The sequence below is a fragment of the Homarus americanus genome, unplaced genomic scaffold (genome assembly GCF_018991925.1).
Source record: "Homarus americanus isolate GMGI-L3 unplaced genomic scaffold, GMGI_Hamer_2.0 scaffold43075, whole genome shotgun sequence".
In the NCBI taxonomy this organism is placed as follows: domain Eukaryota; kingdom Metazoa; phylum Arthropoda; class Malacostraca; order Decapoda; family Nephropidae; genus Homarus; species Homarus americanus.
In genome coordinates this window covers 224478-248910 of record NW_024756438.1, presented here as the reverse complement: position 1 = coordinate 248910, position 24433 = coordinate 224478, and the positions used below count along the sequence as shown (strand labels likewise).

General features: G+C 39.4%; 1 protein-coding gene across 6 annotated transcripts in view; it reads right to left on the bottom strand.

The window, feature by feature from the left end:
- LOC121856828 (kinase suppressor of Ras 2-like) overlaps positions 1 to 24433 on the bottom strand; it is a 47066-nt gene that overhangs the window by 20760 nt on the left and 1873 nt on the right. For 4 of the 6 annotated variants that reach the window (XM_042352558.1, XM_042352561.1, XM_042352559.1 and 1 more), the window contains exons 2-6: positions 19911 to 20054; positions 11256 to 11400; positions 9136 to 9198; positions 6941 to 7372; positions 3420 to 3573 (exon numbers count right to left, since the gene is read on the bottom strand). In XM_042352558.1, coding sequence (XP_042208492.1) covers positions 3420 to 3573; positions 6941 to 7372; positions 9136 to 9198; positions 11256 to 11400; positions 19911 to 20054 — 938 coding nt within the window. The remainder of the gene's footprint in view (positions 1 to 3419; positions 3574 to 6940; positions 7373 to 9135; positions 9199 to 11255; positions 11401 to 19910; positions 20055 to 24433) is intronic. The other 2 variants (XM_042352560.1, XM_042352564.1) reach the window with 2 other exon arrangements.

Here is a 24433-nt window from a genome sequence, read left to right as displayed (position 1 = left end):
ATTTGCATCTTCAGTGTTCAAGTGAGAAAAAGTCATTAGTTCTGAGAATAAAGAAAAAGAGAGCTTGCCTTCCACAACTTACGACTAGAAGTTCATGCAATAGCTAATGCTCAACTCATAAACAGACCAACACATACTAATAATGGGCACTTTTTTCCAGTAAACCAAATGACTGTGGGTGTGTGTAACCAATTTAATATATAGATACGTATTCTAAAACATATACTGTAGTGTCACATGAATACAGAAAAAAGATGTCTTATGTAATACACACACACACACACACGTGATATCTCCTTTAGCCGGAACAACTGGTGCAGAGCACTTCTGGGAATGAGGGATTCCGGGTAACGAGACTACTCTCAAAGCCGGAAAAAATCCCTCATCCCCCGAAATTTTCAGGGTAAAGGAAAAATTTTCTCGGAATTTCCAGAAAATGCTCCTGATTTTCGTCTCTCAAACCCGGAAAACACTCCCCCATCCCCAGAATTTTCCGGAAAATTCTAGCTTTGGGAAAGATTTTCCGAGAAATTTTCCACTCCGGTTATTGGAGGGTTCCGGGTTTAAAGGATTCCAGTTAACGGAGATATTACTTATATATACAATAACACCCCGCGGAGGCCCGTGTAAAACGAGAAACGCGTAAATGGAATAACAGAACATATGGGATTAATTGAAATAGAGACTGGGCCGACCCACAAACTCCACTTTTTCCGACACAATACGTACCTTGTAGTAAAAATAACATCTTAACTTTATGATGGTATGCACACACACATAATGTAGAAGAGAAATATCAATAAGAGAATAATATACTGTACCAGGTAAAAGAAAAATCAAGGTTTAACACTTACGTCAGGTTAGGTTAGGTTAGGTTAGAAAAAATCAAGGTTTAACACTTACCTACGGTTAGGTTATGGTTTAAAAAATCAAGGTTTAACACTTACGTAAGGTTAGGTTATGTTAGGAAAAATCAAGGTTAGGTTTAACACTTCCGTTAGTAGAAGAGATGGGTCGGCATACGGGAATGGCGGCTGGTTCCGAGGCAAAGGGTAGACTACTGGCCCTCAGGTGAGTCACCATCACTGTCATCCACATTTGTCAGGGCCTCCCTGACAAATCCCTCAAAGTCACCATTACTGTCTCTGTCACTATCATTGGCTTGGGCTGACTGTAGTGGGTTGCGGGAGAAGAACTCGGTAATGCTTTGTTGACGGCTAGTGTTGATGTTGTCTTGATACACCTTGATGTACGGCTCCATAACCTGCAACAGCTGGGTAGTGAAGACTTCATACCGGTTATTGTTAGGGTCGTCGGAAAGGAGGAGCTTCAGTTTCTCTGCACACTCGATGGCACCCCTTACATTACCATGCGATAACTTGTGTTCTTCTCGGGATGACACACCACCTGCCTCTTCACTGACGAGATCGTCTTCTCACATCTCGTCAGCAGTCGCCTCAGGATCCCTGATCACCTCCAGGATTTCTTCATTGGTGGTCTCGGAGAAGCCTGCAGCTGTAACACTCTGCGCAACTTCTCTTGCAAGGTCCACTGCCACTGCAACAGACTGAACCTCACAAGTCACAGGTTGACTCTGCCTCCCACCTGGGATACCTTGCAACACATGTCTCCATGCGTGAAGAACCGTTGCTACAGACAGCTGATCCCATGCCTCCACCAAGAAGTCCACAGCTTTCTTGACGTTAAATTTCCTCCAAAAGTGTTTCACGAGAATTTTTTGCTCCGCCAACTGTTGTTCCACGTCCTCGTCACTCTTGCTATCGGTGTCACCCAGGTTACGCAACTCATCCTTGGTGTTGGTACAGTCGTTCAGGAGCTTAAAACTTCTTTGCAGAGAATGCAGCTTTCACTTTCCAGATTAATTCTTGGTCCATGGGTTGGATTAATGACAGTGTTGGGAGGAAGGAAGACCACTTTTACAGTGGGGTGATGATCCAACAATAGGGGCGAGTGTCCTGGTGCGTTGTCAAGGAGTAACAAAATCTTGAATGGAACATTCTGTTGCTCACAGAATTTCTTCACGTCGGGAATGAAACAATCATCAAACCAGGAGAGGGACAGAGCAGAGAACATCCACGCCTTACGTGTGGTCAGCCAGTGGACATTTAGCTTGGTCATGTCCACGTTCTTGGAGGCGTGCGGCTTGCTGGCGCACGAGATCAACCTGTCTTGTTCCTTTTTCTAACTCTTGTATTATACTGTACTTCACCTCGTAACTTAGGGCACGTCGTATCTTCTTTGGCTTAGGGCGGCTGGGTCCAGGTAATGCAAGGTTTTTCTGTGGTGGTGGTGGTCCGGTGGCAGCCATTCTTACGGAACAATAGATACCTGTATATATGGTGTGGCCGGGAGGGATGTAACTAACGCAGCTAGGTCAAGCGCCTTCTACGAGCCAGCGGGAAAGCATGTCATATTACATTAAACCAATCACAGCTAGCGGCGGAGGAAGGTAAGGATGCGTGGCCCAATCACAGTCCGATACATCATATGACGTCGGCGATAAAACAACAGAGACATCCACTGCGCAACCTACTCGCGCCGCGTGCCCAACATGGCGGGAGGTTTGAATCCAAAAATGGCGGCGCGGCAGGACCGCCAGCCACTCTCCGCGTATATGAGTACATGCACTGCGTAAAGTGGGAATTCCGGTTCTGGTGGGGTACCGCGTAAATGTGGAAACGCGTAAACAGGAACCGCATAAATCGGGGTATTACTGTATACTGTATACATAGTGAAATTTTTTTACATATACAGGTACTCCTACGACCACCCGGACATATGACCGCCGCAGTCGTATAAAATATTTTTCAAATTACTTATTTTCGAGTCCCAACGTTAGTGATTGCACTGTGTACTGACAAAATTTTCGTTTGTAATTCCCTTTAAAATAGCTGTCAAGCATAAAGTGAGAGTTCTCTTGGTGCTGAGAAGAAAAGAGACACCCATATTAGATTTTCTATGTATTATTTTCGCATTTTCAACTTACGACCTGGTAGTCGGTCCTTAACCCCGTCGTAAGTCGAGGACTGACTGTAATACACAAAAGACCAATTACCTAAACACAAAAAGATGCTGTTAATCTTTGTTTGAAGAAAAAAATTACTGAAAAGCAGCATTAACACATCAATTTTTTCACTTTTAAATTCACTGGTTCATGCACGAGACGTTGCACACACACTATGGATAAACATGCATTCGACAATCAACACTAATCACAGGTCATTATTTAATTACAACAGAGAACAATGTGTCATTTGCTAGCAGTTAACTCACATACAAGAAAAACAGGGATTTATTTTGGAAATGTCCTTGGTAACACACATTAATGCAAGGAGTGTATAATACTATATCTACATTCACCACAGGCAAACATTAATTAATAAAGAACATAATAATACCTGAGGAGTGTTGAGGACTGCTGTTCGTGGCCTTCAGCCCGAGGTGCCAGCTGGGATTCATGAGAGGTGGACCGCCCTAATGGTGGCATGGGGTTGAGGAGACAAGTTTGATATTTTTTTCCAGGAGGAGGAGTTGTCGGGAATTTCTTATCACCTGCAGGAAGAGATAAAAAAGTTGTGTTACATTCTATAATATTAACATCTATATAAAGACGAACCAAAATTCTTTTTTTTTTTTGCAAGCCCTTTCTCTCTTTCATATATTCTATCCTTCTAACTTACCAAAATGTGTTCTTCTATGTTATCCCCTTTCCACTAAAGACTCAAAGATAATATACTAACCAAAATTTTCCTCTATTCCATCTACTCTCTTTAAACACACTGACATCCAAGACTTATACAACATATGGTACACTATAAAGCCAAACTATCACTGGTCGAGTATAGGTTGGACCCCGATAGTCCGGCAGCTTCGATGGTTCGGGACGCATACAGTGGGGTATGCTATAACGAATCTAATTGGTTCTTGAACCTTGTTCGTTATAGCATTCGTTCGTTATAGGATTAATCCGTTCCAGGCCCCCAAATACAACCACTTAACACTGAAAAATATAATATAAAATTGTAAAAATTGTAAAAAAGTGCATAAATATGCATCTAAACCCCTGAAATAAAGAATATCATTAATATTTGTAATAAAAAACAATAAATTAGAAAAAAATAAAAATTTAAATAAAGTTCGTTGTAGGAGTTTCGTTCGTTATAGCATTCTCAATTTTATAGGTAAAATCGTTCGTTATAGGAATATTCGTAGTAGGATCCGTTCGTTATAGCATACCCCACTGTATAGTGAATACTTAATCTTATGGGGAAAATTGGGATATGTTCCACAACTGCTAAAAGTCAACAGTAATGCTCTAAAATTTGTGGAAAATTATTACAATTATCACAACCTGTACTCAAATGTACTAAATTAATTATTAAAATATTTATGTCAGGCACAAACTATGGGATGGTAATACTCAAATGAATCGCTATCTTGCAAGAATTCCAGCAGTGCAAGTTATATTATGCTAAGTGAAAAACTTGAACTCCCTATCTTTTACCCCAAGTCCGTCCTGACCCCTTAACTGATAACTACGCACCACCCGGCTCCTGCCTGTTAACACCCCACCTCCACCTCCCCCTCCTCCCAGCCAGCAGGGGAGGCAATGGCGGTGGGTGATAACGATTAATGGGATGAAGGTAAATTTTAGGCTTCAAGTTCTTCTCTTATAAAATGTCACAGACTTGACTTAGCAGGATATAACTTGCACTGCTGAAATTCTTGCAAGATACCAATTCATTTGAGTATAAACATCTTATAGTTTGCACTAGAGATTAAAATTTTAGTCCTTTAGCTTAGTACATCAAAATTAAGACTTTTTCACAGGGAAGTCAGTATAACTAACCCCAGTGGTCAGGATATTATGGCATTGAATGTTACAGAATATTTCAAATAAATTCTTTGTTTAGTTCTGTACATATACAGTATGCAAATTCCCATATAGTGAATAGCATAAAGTGAGGGTCCAGTGTACAGAAAACGTGGGCCATAGTACTAGCACCTTGTCATAAAGAGGTCCAGTAAGCCTGGGCTAGATTTATGCTGATGGAAGTTGTATTGGTACCAGTAATAGTACATTTTATGCATTATTTTGCCTTTTTTTTTTAACCTCGGCTTTTTGGTGGTTCAGAATTTTCATTAATCCGGAACCGGTCTGGTCCCAAGCTTCCCGGATTAGTGAGATCCAACCTGTATGTTTTATGCCCATTCTGAGCTAATTCTGTGATTTCCTAAAAGAATACTGTAGCAATCTCTGTTAGCCAGAATCTTTGACCCCTGGAACTCTCCAGTAACCAGAAATTTTTTGTTGGGCATTCTGAGAAATTCTTGGAAAAATCCCTTCGTTCCAGGCATGGGAATGAATTTCCAAGAGAATGCATCATGTTTCTGACACATTGACTTGTATGAAAGCAGGCTCAGAAAGCTCGATACCTGTGATTGGCCACTACTATCATGTGGCTGTATGGGATGCTTTTCATTGGCTGATTATCTTGCAGCCTATCTCCTCAAACTCCTTGCATCATGACACTCTTAGTTCATTGTCTGCTGCCATTGCACAAGCTTGTTTGCTCGCTCATTAATGTTTTTGAATACAATCTGTGTTGTGCAGTACATGTACTGTACATAACAGTGCTGTACCAGCATATACTGTATTTAGCCAAGAATACAGTTTAGTGTTTAAACATAAAAAGTGATAACAATTATGCATATTGTACATTAAGTGTGAAAGTACCATATGCACAGTACTGTGCATAGCAGAGTGGATAGTATGTCCACTGTAGGCTAGTGTGGCGACCTGTAGTGTAATGGTCAGCATACACCCCTCGCAAATGAGAGGACCCGGGTTCGATCCCCAGGCAGGGTGAAACTATGGGCAAGTTTCTTTACGCCATTTGCCTCTGTCTACCCAGCAGTAATTGGGAACCTTTATGTTAATCGATTTGCGGATCGTGTTCTGGGGTAATGCAGCAGTTAGCCAGTACAGTTGGCGAGTTGTCCGATCTTCTCAGACTATTCCTTGACACTGGGTCATGCAACTCATTAACTTTGGGTGTGGTTGTTGGTTTGGCGATAGCTTCTGCACCTTAAACAAATTCAAGCCTAGGTGGCCCTTGGGCCAGCCATCCCGGTTACACGAGGGGCAGGTGTATGTACTGTACAGTATACAGTGTGTGTACAATCACTCATTCATGAAGGGAGAGGAGAATGATAGTTAGCAACACCAGGACAAAGGTAACAATTATTCTGGGAAATGGGGATATCACTGTATTAAAGTACCAAAGTCTTGTAACTCTATAAATGTACATCCCAGATAAAACAATGAGAAAGGAGATTTAATTTATGGAAGGAAATCCTAATTCACTATTTAAGTATTACAGTCCTGTATTACTGCACTGCCCCTCGTAGACCACCAGACCTATATCTCTCCTCAGTGCACAAATGTGTGTAAATGGCTTCTAACCTATAAAAGTTTAACCCCTCACATCTTTGTGATACTGTACAGTACATGCAATCAAAATATAATTCTCTTCATAAATGGGTTTTATAACATAGCCAATAAAAAGTAAGCCACGAATATGTCCACCCCTGGGCTGTGTTATAAAATGGGTTTTCAGATTCAATCCCTCTTTTACAACTTGGCACTAGTTTGGAGTAACTCCTGAATCCCTAACTAGTTCTTTATGTGTTGTGCAATACACATCCTAAATGGAGTGTTTGATTTTCACAAATAAAAGGGAAGTATATATTCACCTTACAAGATCCCCAGTGCCAATCCAACCTAACCAATGTCTGGAGTTCATGGGGGTAAACCTCGAAAAATATGGTTGCAAATACTGTACTCGCACGTCACTCCAAACTGGAATTAAGTTATCAAAGATACATAACTGTATAAAGTAATTTGACATACACTTACCTGAAGACTTGCCTTTGGGGATTATATTAGGTGTGGGAGGGGGAGTGTAGCGTTTCTCAGAGAAAACGGACCCACTACCAGAAAGGGTGAGGTTTGAGGTTACATGGAAGGGTCCACCAGGACTTAGTGGAGGAACTGAGGAAAAGGGGGGAGGGGGCGATGATGGAGTGGATGAATCGTCACTGCTGCGTTGACTGATTGGAACCCCTCTACCACTCGTTCGACTTCCATCTCCACTCCATGCTCCTCCACTTGTACTCCCACTGGTCACACTACCGCCATCTCCATCTGAAGAAGACACTGATGACCGACATTCTCGCTGTGTGCGGTGGCTGGGACGAGGAGATGGTGGACAGGAACGCTCCCAAGAATCCCAGTAAAGGGGTAATTCTGAACTCCCCCAGTCTCCACCTTGACCCTGCATCTGTATCTCTGCAAAATCAAGATATAATACAGGTTGGACCCCGCTAATCTGGGAACCGATAGTCCAGCAGCTTTAATGGTTCGGGACACATATAGAGAATACTTAATCTTATGGGGAAAATTGGGATATGTTCCACAACTGCTAAAAGTCAACAGTAATGCTCTAAAAGTTGTGGAAAAATATTACAATTATCACAACCTGTACTCAAATGTACTAAATTAATTATTAAAAGTTTTATGTCAGGCACAACCTATGGGATGGTAATACTGTACTCAAATGAATCGCTATCTTGCAAGAATTCCAGCAGTGCAAGTTATATTATGCTAAGTGAAAAACTTGAACTCCCTATCTTTTACCCCAAGTCCGTCCTGACCCCTTAACTGATAACTACGCACCACCCGGCTCCTGCCTGTTAACACCCCACCTCCACCTCCCCCTCCTCCCAGCCAGCAGGGGAGGCAATGGCGGTGGGTGATAACGATTAATGGGATGAAGGTAAATTTTAGGCTTCAAGTTCTTCTCTTATAAAATGTCACAGACTTGACTTAGCAGGATATAACTTGCACTGCTGAAATCCTTGCAAGATACCAATTCATTTGAGTATAAACATCTTATAGTTTGCACAAGAGATTAAAATTTTAGTCCTTTAGCTTAGTACATCAAAATTAAGACTTTTTCACAGGGAAGTCAGTATAACTAACCCCAGTAGTCAGGATATTATGGCATTGAATGTTACAGAATATTTCAAATAAATTCTTTGTTTCGTTCTGTACATATACAGTATGCAAATTCCCATATAGTGAATGGCATAAAGTGAGGGTCCAGTGTACAGAAAACGTGGGCCATAGTACTAGCACCTTGTCATAAAGAGGTCCAGTAAGCCTGGGCTAGATTTATGCTGATGGAAGTTGTATTGGTATCAGTAATAGTACATTTTATACATTATTTTGCCTTTTTTTAACCTCGGCTTCAACGGTTCGGAATTTTTGCTAATCCGGAACCGGGTCTGGTCCCAAGCTTCCCGGATTAGCGAGGTCCAACATGTACTATAAAATAAATTATCTTTATATGTACAAACACATATGACAAATGCACAGGCACATGCACACACATAGGTGCATGTCTTTTTTCTGCTATTTCAAGCCATTTTCTGTTTAATGTACGGTGGCTGAGAAAAAAATAAACACAGGTATTTTTCCATCCTTCCTTCATTCATTCATTCATTCTAACTTCTGTAAATTATGTGTTCTGCAAAGGTACAGTACTCCCCTTTCACAACAAGACCATACCTGTACTGTATACCTAGTTAATCCATGTCAGTTTACACAAGTCAGTATCACATCACTCAATGCAACATTCTCCACTCATGCACACACACTTACTTCCTGGATGTCCATTCCCCTCAATTACAGTGCATCCTTCATCCCAACCTTCCACTTCCTTCTTGGTCTTCCCACCCCTGAATTATGTTCTTTTTATCTAATTTTCACTTCCCATTTTCTCATTAAGTCTATATATACAACTTGAACAGACTTTGATCTGCTCTCTACCCAACACTTCTTTCACTTATACACATCATCCTATTTTGTTGTTTCTAATACTATGCATTCAATTTCCACATAAATTACTCTCAAGCACATCATTCCTGTTGTTTCTAAGCTTCACCCCCACAAAATAACGTCGACTCAACAGTTACCCAGGACATCTCGTCTTTGCCTCCTCTGACACGGAATGTCATGCAAAACACAAATATCTATAGAGAGCAGATCACCTGCTCGAGAAGTGAAGTATCCCTCTCTCCAGTCCAAGGGCGTGAGTCTGGTAACCCCATCTTCTTGTATTTCAGTTACCAAAAAGAAGAAAACACATATGAATTGGGATGTTTGTATGTGTGTCGATGTAATCACCATGATAAGAAGAACGATTGAAATGATAAGAGGAACTTGCATGTCCTGGTTTTGTTTGAAACAAAGCTGATGAGTAAAGGAGAAGAGAGCTGGGAGGAGTGGGGCAGTAAAATCAGGAGTTTTTGAAAGGGTGTAATAGCCTCTATGTTAGTACTGTACAAGGGAGAGAGATAAAGAAGAAGCATTAATGAGGGATGAAATGTAGAGTTGTTTGATAATATACTGCATATAAAGGTCAGTCCAAAATTATTGTGGAATAGACTAAAGGCTGAGTATTAGAGGTTGTTTATAATAAATACAGTGAAGTATCTGTTAACTGACAAGTTTGGGACCAAGAGGCTTCCGTAAAATGAATAATTAAATAAGTGGATACTATCATGGACATGTATCCTAGAAAAGCATACAATAAACCAGTTGAACTACAGTGACCCCTCGTTTAACGAACACCTCGGTTAACGTAATTTCGATTAACGAACTGCCTTCCATAAGGATCTTCAATTCGGTTAACGAAGTTCTTACGAACCGACCTCAACATGTTTTCGCTTGCACTGACCGGGCAACCAGCTTTAGTATCAATCCGCCAATACATTAATCGGTTCTAGGGCTTAAATTCCTTACTATTTTAGTAAATATCAAGAAGTTTATACTATTCAATAATTTTAAAAGTTTAATATTCAATTTTTTAGTCATTTTAACAATTATTGAACATAATTGAAGGTAAAGTGACTAGTTTAATGCGCGGCATCCAGCCCCTTAACACAGCAAACAGGAGTTAGTCTCTCTCTGTTTTCACTGGAGTAACATCTTGCTTGAGACACTCTTCAACTAAACGCCTTTTTCTGTGTTTCCAAGCAAATTATTGGTCATTTTTAAATATATTTTACATATTGACAATATAGAATGCAGTGCTGTGTTGATATAAAGAAAATAATCTTGAAATACACCAAGAGAACTAAAATTTTATGGATGAAATGGTGCCATGGGGTGACTTCTCTTCCACCCCAATGCCTTTTCTTCTTCCTTCTCCTCCACCCCCATTCTAATTCCCATCATCATCATCATCATCATCCAGGAGTCTTCTACATACACACCTCAAAGTAAGTGAACTTTTCTACCATTTTTTTTTAATTTAGGAAATTTTCGGTGAGCTGGAACCAATTACCCAAAAACCCATTGAAACAATGGTTTCGGTTAACGAACGACCTTCTGGAACGGATTGAGTTCGTTAATGGAGGGGTCACTGTACTTTTATTAGTTTGATTAAATTATTAATTTTTGCAAATACCATTACAATGAATTACTTCTTTTACAATGCTCAAATCTTTCATAAAATATATTACTATATTTTGTAAAGTAGATTTTCATTGACAGATACTCCACTGTACAGTACCAGGGAGTAAGAAGAAGAAGGAGAAAAGGAAAATTTGGGGAAACCTGAACAAATGGATTGAAAACCTCAATTAGAGATACTGTATATACTAATGCTGGGGGAGTTAAATACAAGATAGGAGTTGGTGATGGGAAAATTCAAGGTAGACTGGGAGCAAAACTCTCAAATTGTTCCAGTGGGTGTCTTGAGAAATTGAGAAGAAGAAAGCGCTATGTGAATGAGACAAGTCAGCTATCAGAAGAACTAACTGATGGATTTGATTGTGTTGTGAGGTACAAATCTTGAATGTTTATCATGTCACCTCAGTGACTGGGGGATTCAGGTTAAGTTTGAGACTAACGGTGTGAGGTCATTAACAACGGTAATGGTTCCTGCTTAAAGTCTCCACAACTGTTCATCAAGAATTAGTGAGCAAAGATATATTGTGCACACTGAAAATACTAAAGACCATAGTCTGCACAGAAAGATTGGAGGACAAAATGATTTTAAAATGAAGAAATTGTTTTTCAAATACAAAATAATTTTAAGACAGAAGATACTAAAATGTAATGCACACTTAGCAGCAACTGGCTACTCACTGCTACTCTATCTTACCTGTATATCGCTTGAGATTGTGCATAGCTCGAGCCAGCTTGTGGGCTTCACTCCGATCTGCTCCATAGTCACTAAGGATGTTCCGTAATTCATTTTCTCTCTTTTCTAACAGTCCTTCAAGTGTTGAGACTCGCTGGCACATACCCTGTAAAAATATCATATTCAATAAAACTGAAATAAATGGAGTTACCAAAAGTGTATGTGTTTCAATCACTCTTAGAAACCAGATGCTGTATAAAATATATGCCCCTCCTAAGACCCTATGTTAGTAAAAGCTGAAAAATAAAGCAACACGACTCTAATTCCATATTTTAATACAGGTATGTACTGTATACCGGTATCTATCTGCCCCTAAACAGCTTGAGAACAATTTCAGAATCTTCCCCAGGAAACTGTAGAGATGACTTTAGAAGGTGCATACCAACTGTCAGATAAAACAGACATATGTACAGTACAGGGGATATGCTTTCCCTCCAGTATTCAGCAGGGAGATGAAGAAGGAATGTATAATTCAACTTCACAATTAAAGTAAGATTTGTGTAAATCAACATTAAACATTACTGCACAGAAGGACTACTCAGATGCAAATAAAAAAAAATAAAAATTGTCTTTATTAACAAATACCTGTGCACACATTCAAAAAGTGTACCACATAATTATCATTTACAGTGCCCAGTAACTATTAATCTACTCCACTCCAGACTGATCTAACATTACTATCAGTGCTGCTACATTCAATCTGATAACACCAGCTCACTAGCCAACTCTCACTACAAATACATGTTGATGACACTGCACAGTACTGTACTAAGAGTCAACTCATCATTAAGATGTACCGTATATTGTATCTTACAGTGTCATACTTCCAATATTTAACCTGGTACAGTTCTTAAAAAGTATGTCATGGAAAAAAGATACAAATTAAAATAGAGTAAATATCTTTCAACCAAAAAGTCTGGGACCAAGTGACTTCTGTAAAATAAAAAATTATGTAACATGGATGCTACTGGATTATGAACACATTGTCCATGTTAAACATATTGGATAGTAAACCATGGTACTGTACTTGTATCAGTTTAGTTGTATAGAGCAATATTAAAAATTGCTTACATTATTTGTCCACTAAATTCATTATTCTCTAACTCTCTCAATGTTATGGCATACAAATATGCTTTGACTATGTCATCAGTCTCCTACAATCACAACCTACTCTTCAAACCCGTGAAGATAAATAGACTCACCAATCACACCATCGTGCACAGTCACTCAGCCAGCTGCTAGATTGTCAAGTTTTCTTCATTTAATCTCATGTAATAAAGTGGGAAAGTAAAAAAAAAAAAAATTATACAGTAAAGTATACATATTCTATACTGCATCCTTAAATTTCATACTTAGAATGTTTAAATCTCTCACAAAATAGATTACAGTACATAAAGTATACCTGTACCATAAATTAGATTTTCAGTTGCCAGATACCGTACTGTACTGTACAGTAGTCAGGGTTGGAAAAAAATCACGATTTAAAAAAAAAAAAAAAATCGATTTGATTTAAATCAGATTTTTTTATTTAAATCGATTTTTTTTATTTTTTTACTAATTGCATTAAAATAGTATTTTTAAACCATATAAACAGTATTTTTCAACTAAACCTTATTCAGGATAATAAACATAAAATTGGCATTAAGATATTTATGCAGTAGATGTACCAATGGAATTTAACACAATAATATTCTTTTGGTAAAATAAAAGAAAACTGGTAACATATCTTACATTTGAGGGCACAAATCCAAATGTAATCATGAAATTTAACATAAATGCTCTTATAGGATTAGTGTTTCAAAAATTTTCCTACATTTGTAGGATTATAGTGTATTAAGAATTACCGGTAATAACTTCAAGTCAACACAATATTCTCATTCTGTAAACAACAAAAATAGTTCAAAACATTTAAATTAGCTTAGTAGAACATTGAAATGCTTATACATATACTGTGACAAGCTTAGATGCCTTTTCCTATCCTAGGCGATTTCTTACCTTTGAGTGTACAAATCCATATGTGGAAAAAATTCTCTCAACCCCTGCTGATGATGCAACAGCTGTAAATAATTGCCTAGGAACATCCATTACATTTTCTGTCATATCATTGGCAAAATACTGCCACCAAGCAAGGGGTGAGAGAGATTTTACAACACCTTTACCAAAATAGACCTCTTTAAATGGTGCACTTCTTCCATGGAAGGACATTAATCTTGAAAGGAAATGTGGAAGAGACCCGCACACATACTGTTCTGCAATGTCTCGCTGCTCAGGAGTCAGATGTCTGCCCTCATACCTTGGATCTATCACATTAACTCGAAAATGGGCAGGTGTCAATGCTACTTTGATTCTTTTTTTTCAAAATTATCCATATTCTTCTTATCTGTTAAATACTCCTTAATATCAGTTTTCAGTTTTACCCAGATTTCTACAGCATCACTTAATAGGGTATGTTCTCTCTGGACACAGTCCAATGCCACAGCAATAGGCTTAAGTCTCTCTAAATAGTCTTCTGCAGTTCTTTTTATGCCTTATCCTTAACTTTCCTTTCAATTTTCTTATCAATGTCTTCACTATATTCTTTGCACACTTTGACAAGGGTCTCCCAGTTCTTTAAATAAGATTCAATAGAATCTGTCACTGTGTTCCATCGTGTGTCTGATGGCATTACTAGCATTGTTCCTCCTGCTCTTCTATACAAAGATCCTGGGATGTGATGATTTCTGAAGTACTTAATGATTTCAGTAATGTGCTCCTTAATGTTCTTGATTTGCAGGTCTTGTGAAAGCAAATTTAACAGGTGTGCAGAGCAACCATATGTTATAATGGATTTATCTTGTCCGAATTCACTTCTCATTTTTGCCATATTAGCAGCATTATCTGTTACACAACTTCTTACTGTGCATCCAAATTTGTCTTCACACTTTTTTGTAGCACATTCAGCTAATTTCAACAGATATTCAGCTGTGTGTCTTGATTCTGTGTCTATAGAGTCAACAAGATAAATACGGTTGTCCGCTGTTAAAAAGAACATACTACTGTAAGTGATAAAAATAGAATATCTGAATATGTATAGCCTAGTGCCTACAGCCTGTTCACTCTAGCTTTGCAAAAATGTACATCCCCTTGCTCCTTATTGACTGATATATAATGCCGGGAGAAGAGAATACTACAGTTCTTCTGAATTTCAATAGTATTTATTATCTTAGTTAACAATATATTTCATGTAAATATATACATTAATAATGAGACCTTATGATATGATCAAAGTTTCGCAAAACTGGCGAGAACAGACTATAGTACAGTACTTAATTATGTAAATCCAAATAACGTTATTAGCCTGCTGCATTGCATATACTTCTCAATCATGTAGAATAAAAAGAGAAAACAGTTAGGTATTAGTAAAAAAATCATTTTGATTTAAATCATGATTTTTTTACTCTGATTTAAATCGATTTAAATCATTTGATTTAAATAATAACAACCCTGACTGTACTACAGGCAGTCCCCGACTTATGACGGGGTTAGGGACCCAAATCCAGGTCGTAAGTTGAAAATGCGAAAATAATACTACTTAAAAAATCTAAAATGGGTGTCTCCTTTTCTTCTCAGCACCACAAAACTCTCACTTTTAAGCTTGCCAGCCATTGTAAAGGGAATTACAAACGAAAATTTCGTCAGAACACAGGGCAATCACTAACGTTGGGACTTGAAAATACGCAATTTGAAAAAATTTTGGTACAACTTCGGCGGTCGTATGTCAGGGTGGTCATAAGTCGAGGAGTAGCTGTATATAGCTTTGTAAAGATTCCCCCAAATTATCATACCCTTTAATGTAATTCTATGAACTTGTAAACCTTAGCTTATACAAAGAAATATTTTGATGTACAGTACAGTATTTAACAGTTCTCCATTAACTAACCAGATTAATTCTACCAGTTACAATACATATACAGTACTCAAAGAACTCATCCACACATTACATGGTATCTTTACCCTTACATTAAATCCTTTTACCACCAGTACTACATTCTATCCCCATCATTGTCAAATATTATTCATGGATCCTCCAGTATATATCTTCTGTTAAAATGTTATAAGCAAAGTTTAAAAAAAATTCACTATTATACTGTACTGTATACAATATGATCATTTTAAATGCTAAGCTTCCTTTTATTCTTGATTCATTATCCATTAACTCTCTTGAAAAGTTGGTGACTGGTCAAATGGGCCCAAATAATAAACCACCAGGAGGGGCCCATTAGGACTGAGCCTCAAGTTTGGTTATGTTAAAGACTATTAAGACTGAAGCCAATCTGACTTAAAGAGTACAGTTGAGTCTGGATTTACGCGGTTTTTGTTTACGCGTTTGGTCATTTAAGCGGCACCTTGCCAGAATGAAATGTTTTAATTACGCGGTAAATTTCATCATTTACGCGGGTGAAGTATAACCACTGGTCAACAGCCAAAATGGTTCACATAAGAGATCATGATCACACAACTAATTTCATATTGCTGAATTTGAATCTGATATTTGTTTTGTTCTATCAGACCAGGTTTTATAAAAAAATCAATAGGTACAAATATTTAATATTCCATCACGTGTCGTGCAAAAGATGAGATTATCTCATGTGACTGTGCTTTCATGACTAATTTCATATTAATGAATATTAATTGGATGTTTCATTCTACCATCAGACCTACTTTCTTAAAGAATAAAAAAAATAGTAAATATAGTAACATTATCGCGTCATGCAAGATACAATTTTAAACCTATCACAGATAAGCTCATAAAAAATTGTACCAAAAAACATAAGTTCAAATCCTTTATAATGACAAAATATGAAGTTCTAAAAGTGCTTCTGAACTTTACTCTTTCTCTTGTACAGCTTGCTCTCTTCTTGTTGCAGTGTCCAGCAATAGTCGCCCATCATATTAGGACTGAATTGTCCCTGATATCTGCTCTCCATTATGGCGATATCTTGATGAAATATTTCGCCGTGTTCATCACTAACGTCTCCAAGGTTACCTGGGAAAAATTCAATGAGAGTGGAAAAAATGCAATTTCAAGGACATCCTTGCTCCCAATGCATGATAATTCTGAAGCATGGTTATGATTTCTTTGTAGTTGTCAGCACGATAGTTTCCAAGAAAATTCTTTGACACATTGACAAATGATTCCCATGCTTTTTTCTCCAGTGGGTTCAATGTTTTGGTGAATTCGCTATCATTAACTAGTATACGAATTTGTGGTCCATTCAAGACACCTGCTTTCAACTTGGCTTCGGAAACCACACCACCTAGTTTCTGAGATAAGTATAGAGTCCCAGCACCGAATTGATCCATAGCTTTGATGAAATTTTTAGCCAAACCGAGCTTTAGATGCAGTGGAGGCAAAAATATCTTTTCTGGATCTACAAGCGGATTGTGAGCACAGTTAAACCTTCCAGGCGCATCTCTTGGTCTTGTCGGCCAATCCTTTCTCACACAGTGCTCTACATCAGCTCTGCTGTTCCACAAGCACAAAAAGCACATGTGCTTTGTGTAGCCACTCTGAAGGCCCAGTAGTAAACTGATGACTTTGAGATCGCCACATATCTTCCACTGGTGTTTCTCATACTCTATAGCGGCCAACAGAATTTTCATTGTTTCATAGCTCTCAGTCATTTTTGTTGCGTGTGCTATTGGGACAGATGGAAGCCGATTGCCATTGTGTAAAAGAACAGCTTTCAGAGAGTCTTTTCCTGAGTCTATAAACAGCCTCCAATCCTCTGTCTTGTATGTTTCAGACTTGCAGAGTTGTTGCATGAGAGATACTGCATCCTCGCAATAACAAAGGTTGTTTGCCACCTTGAGAAATGCAGACAGCTGTCTATGTCGGTAACGCGCTGCAGTGATATGCACTCCATCTTCTAGCAGATTACGCTGCTTTAGTCTGGATCCCAAAACTTCAGCCTTTTCTTTTGACAAGTTTAGGTCCCTGATGAGATCATGAAGTGCTTCTTAAGTAAATAGTTTAGGCCTGGTATTTTCAGAGTCATCCTGGTAGTCGTTTTCCATTGAGGTAGAGGTAGAATCGGAATCACTCAATTCTTGTTCAGTCGGTGGATTTGGGACTGGAAGTTCAGCACTGTGCGGTACTGGTCGGATTGCAGAAGCAACATTGGGGTACTGTACCTTGCCTCGTGTCTTGATTTTTATTCCCTTAATATTTGTGAGACAGAAGTAGCAGTCACTACTGTGGTCTTTAGGTTCACGCCATATCATCGGTACAGCAAACGGCATTCCTGAACTTCGTTTACCACACATCCACTCGCTCAGGTGGTTAACACAAGACTTACAGGCTACATGAGGTGCCCATTTCTTGTCTTGGTCACCCAAATGACATTTGAAGTAACTTTTGTAGTTCAGTCGAACAGCTTTTGTGATTGGTTTCTTGAGGCTACTAGGAGTGAAGGCACCACATATGTAGCAAAAACTGTCAGCACCGTTCACACACTTGCAACATTCCATGTTTTGTTAATTTCAGAGTAATTACAAATCATGCAGGTGTAGATATGCAATATCATGAATCAGCAAACTGAAACAAACAAAAAAGCACAAATCAGGACAAAATAATTGCATAAGTGGAGCCAATGAGCATATAAATTACTGTATGAATAGCATGGTACACTAAATATATAGATATGCTGGTTCTGGAAAACTGAGCCTGATACAGCTATACGAATGTCATAATTGAGTTCAGCACATGCAATTACACTAGAATCAGACTGTTTTGATCCAGAACCATGAGAATTTTTTTTTTATGTTGACCAGTGAATTTGTTTATTTACTGAAGATATATATGTTTTTAGCTCATAAAATATATAATTTACAATGCTGGAATCCTTACAAGATGGTGATCATTTTAAATAGAATCATCTTAAATTTTCCACTAGACATACAAATTTTAGATGTAATTTAAGAAGATCATGAAAATTAGCAAAAATTTTATCTTTTGTGCAAAATATATGACATTTCCATTAAAAATATTCCCTGTCCTGCAAGGAATCCAGCAATGTTAATTATATTATCCTAACTTTAGCCTGAGGTATTATTTATTACTAAAAATGTAAATACTATACTGTTTTTCCCCAAACCATTTCTCTGGTAGGGAAGGAAGGTGGGGGGTAGGGAGGGAGGGACCCAGCGAGTGTGGGAAGAGGGGGGGAGCGGGAGGTGGGGTATTTTGATTGACAGATAGTGTCTGGGTGAAGCATAATTTGTTTATTTACTGAAGATATTTGTTTTTAGTTCATAAAATTCATACAAATTACCCGGCCAGAATATAATTTACATTGCTGGAATTCTTACAAGATGGTGATCATTTTAAATAAAAACATCTTAAAATTTGCATTAGACATACAAATTTTAAATGTAATTTTATCTTTTGTGCAAAATATATGACGTTTACATTCAAAATATTCCCTGTCCTGCAAGGAATCCAGCAATGTTAATTATATTATCCTAACTTTAGTCTGAGGTATTATTTAGGTATTATTTATTATTATACCTTAAAATCTAGTGTTTTCACCCAAACATTTCTCAGAGAGAGGAGCCAGTGAGTGTGGGAAGAGGGGGGGAGGAGTTGAGTCCATTATTTGAATGGACATTAACCGGGCGACTGTATTTCTCTTAAATATTAATTGTGTGTGCATACCATCATAAAATTAAGATGTTATTTTTGCTACAACGTAGGTATTGTGTCGGAAAAAGTGGAGTTTGGGGGTCGGCCCAGTCTCTATTTCAATTAATCCCATATGTTCTGTTATTTCATTTACGCGTTTCTCATTTTACGCGGACCTCCACGGGTTCAATTGACCGCGTAAATGCACACTCAACCATCATAGAGCTAACACTATTTAACCATTTTATTACCCTACCTTTGTTCTACCTTATTATATGATCTACTTATCCCTAAGAGTCATGGAACAGCTTTGCTTTTCTCTAACTTTATCAGAGATAAACAAAAAATCTGAAAAATCCTATGTAATATATACAGTACAAGTCCAAAAATCCGGATGCCAGAAATCCGGACCACCCGAGAATCCGGACTTTTCGAAAACTCAATTTTTTTTTTAGCTGGCTTTTGTGTGTATGTGCGCATGCATGAGCACCACAGGTGCACAGCGACAACAAGTGACCACGCGGTCACCACTTTAAAATGAGCAATCAAACTGTGACAACGTATGTAATTTTGAGTCCTACTCTTTCCATTTACAGAGCCCATAATAATGGCTCCTAAAGTAGATAAATTTCGTTGTGTGAAGAGAAAGAACACGTTGAAATTGAGTGACAAACTTTAAATAATTAATATAAAACGTGGTGTGAGCAATACTGTTCTAATGGAAACATACAACATTGGAAAGTCTACAATTTATGATATAAAAAAGGCAAAGAATAAAATTCTAGAATTCACAACTTTTTCTTTAAAACTGCTCGTTTTGATAAATGAAGCATGCTATATTTGCTAATGAATAAACTATCAAAATGTATCTGTTCGTCTCTTCTTTATTCCAGACAGACCCAATCCCCAAGCAGTCTGGATTTTTGGACTTCTACTGTACAGTAGTAACTTACATTAACTGAATCCTTGCAGAGTCCAACAACTTGGAGCCATTGCTTGAGGGAGGGGTAAAGCTGTAGCTCCAGGGGTAATGGTACACCTGTAGGTAAGTGACGCTTGGTCACCAGCTGGAGACTAAACAGCTTCACCAACTTTCCCTGTTTTAAAAGAAAAGTAAAATATTAACATTAGGTACAGTATGTAAATAAGTACTGTAGTCCCCATATAAATAAAGGACATTTAGAGGTTTCATACACCTAGGAGAAAATAGGGCTCTACAAGTACTGTTGGTATATGAAGGAAAATTATTCTTTCTTATGATATGCAACAATACTAAAAAACAAAAAAGCAAAATGAAAAATTATTAATCAGCAATCAAATGAGTTCTTCTACATTCATCAGGATCATATAAATAAATTTGCTAAATAACTGTCCGGCACTGTACAAAAGGAGTTCATATACAGTACAGTACACCGGTACTGTGCAGTATATACATCAAAATACTGTACTAAAGCAATACAACCACGAAAACTGCGTAAGAATCAATTTTACTCTCCTTTTTACCATTCGAAATGACTGATGTGATTAGCTATTTACGAGCCATGACTTATCTACAAGAGTATGAACTCACCCCCCCCAAAAAAGTTAAAAGAAGATACAGTACCAATAGATATGACGTATAAACTACAGTAATAAAAAAAAATTATTCTTGCAAACTTTTTCCCATTACTCTGCAAGACAGCAAGAGTCAAGAGTCAAAATCAAACCTTCCATGCATTTGCCTTCATCAATTCACTCTACGTGCAGTGACATCCACACAAACCACTCTGAGCCATGCTCTTTGATCATTCATATGCTCTGATGCTTCCTATAGATGTCCATCCCTCAAATGTCACACACCATCTTTCCATCTCCTTGACCTTTCCCTCTCCCTCCTTCCATCCATCTCTCATTCAAACACTCTTTTCACTGTGGGTAATCTTTTACTTCCCATCTAAACTTAATAAATTCTTGCCAGCTCTCTCTCTCTCTTATGCTTCTTTCATTTCCTGATCATCATGTAATACTGTACAGTATTTGTATATAGTATTACTCATCCAACACATTACTGTACTCTCATTTACATCAATTCCTCTTGCATCCAAGTCTACACTTCAGTTCCATGCAGTATGTCAGCTCAACCATTCCTCTGACTTAGTTCTCTCTCTCTACACATACTTTTCACTTCCTCTTACATGTTATCATAACTTTACTTTTGTTTACATTCCCTTTTCAACTTCCCATGCACATTCTTCCAAATTAACTCACCAACATTTGTAACATTTCCCCTGAATCACCCACTAGTGCAGTGTTATCAGCAAATAGCAACAGACTCACTTCCTAGTTGATTTCTTCATCCCTATCAAACATTTCTTTTGATTTCAACTATCTTATTAGCTACCCCATTCTTGTAAATACCGAACAGCCATGATGATACTGCACAACCCTACATTAATAGAGAACCCATAAAACTTGGCTTCCTATACCAAACATTCCCTAATGTAGGGTCACAGCTATGAGAGAACTTAGAGATTGTCAAATATAGTTAGAATTGCCATTCCTATTCTCTGATGTGCAAATAAAAAAAATTTACAACCAGTGTTTTAATAGTCATATACAGTACGACTAAATGATATTTAAGGTGATTTTCCTTCCAAGAAATAGGAGAGAATTATTTAAATGCAAAGTTCTGATTTAGATTAAATAATTATTTTACTTATTAGTGTATCAGTAGTTCTTCCAATTCTGGACAAATAGAAAACTTCAAGATGAAAACAGTAATGAATGGCCAGTGTTAGCCAGGATGAAGTATTGGCCACAGGTTTCACTCCCATGACCAAGTTCCCAGTGGAACCTGACCTACATGCACACACCACCACCCATCACCCACACTCACCTTTACAGCTTTCTTTATTCACCTGTAACATGCATTACTGTTTCCCTTATAAAAGAGTTTAAAGTTTATGATTAATGACACAGGTTGACAATCCCTTTTCCGAAATCCCTGGGGCCAGAGGCATTTCGGAATTTTTCGGTTTTCAGAATGGTTAGGTTTTTTTTCTTTTTTAATGTGTATTAGCCCACCTGGGCACAAGTCACTGACCCACATTGGGGCCTGGGGGGCGAAAATATAATAATAATAATAATAATAATAATAATAATAATAATAATAATAATAATAATAATAATAATAATAATAATAATAATAATAATAATTATAATAATAATAATTCATAGGTATAGGTCATGTTTCTCACTTATCTTTTTTCATTCTTGTATTTTATTATTATTATTATTTTTATAATAGTATTATTGTTATTATTATTATTATAAATTTTATTATTATATTTTAATATTATTATTGTTATCATGATTATTTTATTTTGGTGTATTTTTTTAATTAAAAATCTTACTTACTATGAATAATTATTATTATTATAATTAGTATTTGTGAGAGGTTGGAGTCATAGACCACGTTCTTTATAGACTTTATTCTAACAGCGTCAGCTGGAGACTGGCAACCGGGCGCTGCCAAAGACAAACCCCCATCTCAACATGGGAAAACATATCGTACGATGGTACAATCTTACATCTCCCCCCCAAGTTAAAAGGAAATGACAATGCACATTTGAACTAACAAAAGGAAAACAATGCATTCATAAAAACAACAATAATGCAGGAAAAACGAGTCAAACAAAGGAAAAAAACAAAAAAAAAAAAAAACCTCTAAACTGATTTTACATCACATACACTACACCACGTAGTCCGTCAACCAGCCCGGAGGCCTACGGCCTCTCCTGGGCCTGGCCGCGCTCGACTGGGGAGGGGCCGTGGGTGCGGAGGAGGGCGCGGGTATGGAGGGCACAGCAGAAGGGGGGCCAGGAGGCACAGCTTGGTGCACCACCGGAGTAGTAGGCACAGGTGTGGAGCCGTTTCGCAGGTGGCGTCTGTTGCGGATGGACACCCTGCCACTGCCACCCAACCTGACGGCATACTGCCTGTGAGGGCGGGCTTCCACCACTATGCCTGTCCTGTCCCAGAGCTTGGTAGCTGCGTCCTGCACACGCACCTGCGTGCCCACGACTAGGGGAGCCAGCTGGCGGGATACCTCCCTCCGCGACAGGACCCCATCCTGTGTTTCGGCCAAGCGCACCTCCCTCATACGAAGTGCCCGCCGCCAGTGCTGGTCCACCTTATAGTGCTGTCTGGCCACGGGAACGCCGTCACGGAGCTGGCGGCCGGTGGCAAGTTGGGCGGGCGACTTGTTCACCCCCCGCAGAGGCGTGTTCAGGTACTGGAGGAGGGCCTGGGATGTCCTATCGCAGTCCAGACTACCCCCGGGCCCAGTGTTATCCCTGAGGAGCCTCTTGGCAGCCTTGATCCCAGCCTCTGCCCTGCCGTTGGACTGGGGGAAGTGGGCCGACGAGAGGCGCACCTCGACCCCCATGACTTGAGGAAATCTGTCATCTCAAGGCTGGCAAGGTTGGTACCTCCATCTGTGGAGATCTGCTCAGGTACCCCCCACCTCGTGAAGTAGGCCCGCAGACTGGCGATGATTTTTCCAGAGGTGGCCTCGTTGGGGAAGTGGGCGATCTCCAGCCAACCTGTCAGTCGGTCAGCATATGCTAGGTACGTGCGGCCCTGCAGGTGGAACAAATCGGCCACCACTTGTTGAAAGGGATAGTCTGGCGCTGGGGTCAGAACCAACGACTCCGGAGGCTGGGAAGGGGCGTGGGTCTCGCAAGCAGCACACCGGGACCGATGATACTGCAGGTCACCCTCCATGCCAGGCCAATAGACAGACTGCCGGGCCCGCCTGAGCATTGAGTCGAGGCCCTGGTGCCCCACATGCAGGTTAACGGCGACCCGGTGGCGGAGGGAGTCGGGGATGACAAGGCGCACGCAGCCCTGGTCAAAGGTGTAGGTGACCAAACCCCTGACCACAGCCAACCTGTCCCTCACCGAGAAGTACGGGCGCAGACAGGCCACCTCCTGTGACTTGTGGGGGTGCCAGTCGCCCGCCAGCACCCTCGACACTAGAATCTGGTACACTGGGTCGTCCGCCGCCGCTTTGCATACTGTGTCTTCGTCCATAGTGATGCACCCATCCTGATCCAGTGCTGCGATTGTGACTGCACACACTGCAGCGCACAGGTCCTCCTCTTGGTCCATGTCCTCCGCATCAGGCGCCGCCCTGAGGGAGGGGAAGCGGGATAGGGCGTCAGCTGCACAGTTCCGCTTCCCTGGCAAGTATTTGACCGTGAATCGGTACTGCAGGGTCTTCTCCTTGAGCCTGAACAGGCGCGGATTCGCCACATCCGTGAAGGCTCTGTCCCCTAGCAAGCCAACTAAGGGGCGGTGGTCCGTCACCAGAATGAGGTTCGGGCAGCCAAGGAGGAACAGCCTGGCCTTGCGCAGGCACCACACCACAGCCAGGGCCTCCCCTTCTACTGCAGCATAACCGGCCTCGGCCATGCTCAGATGTCGGCTACCACAC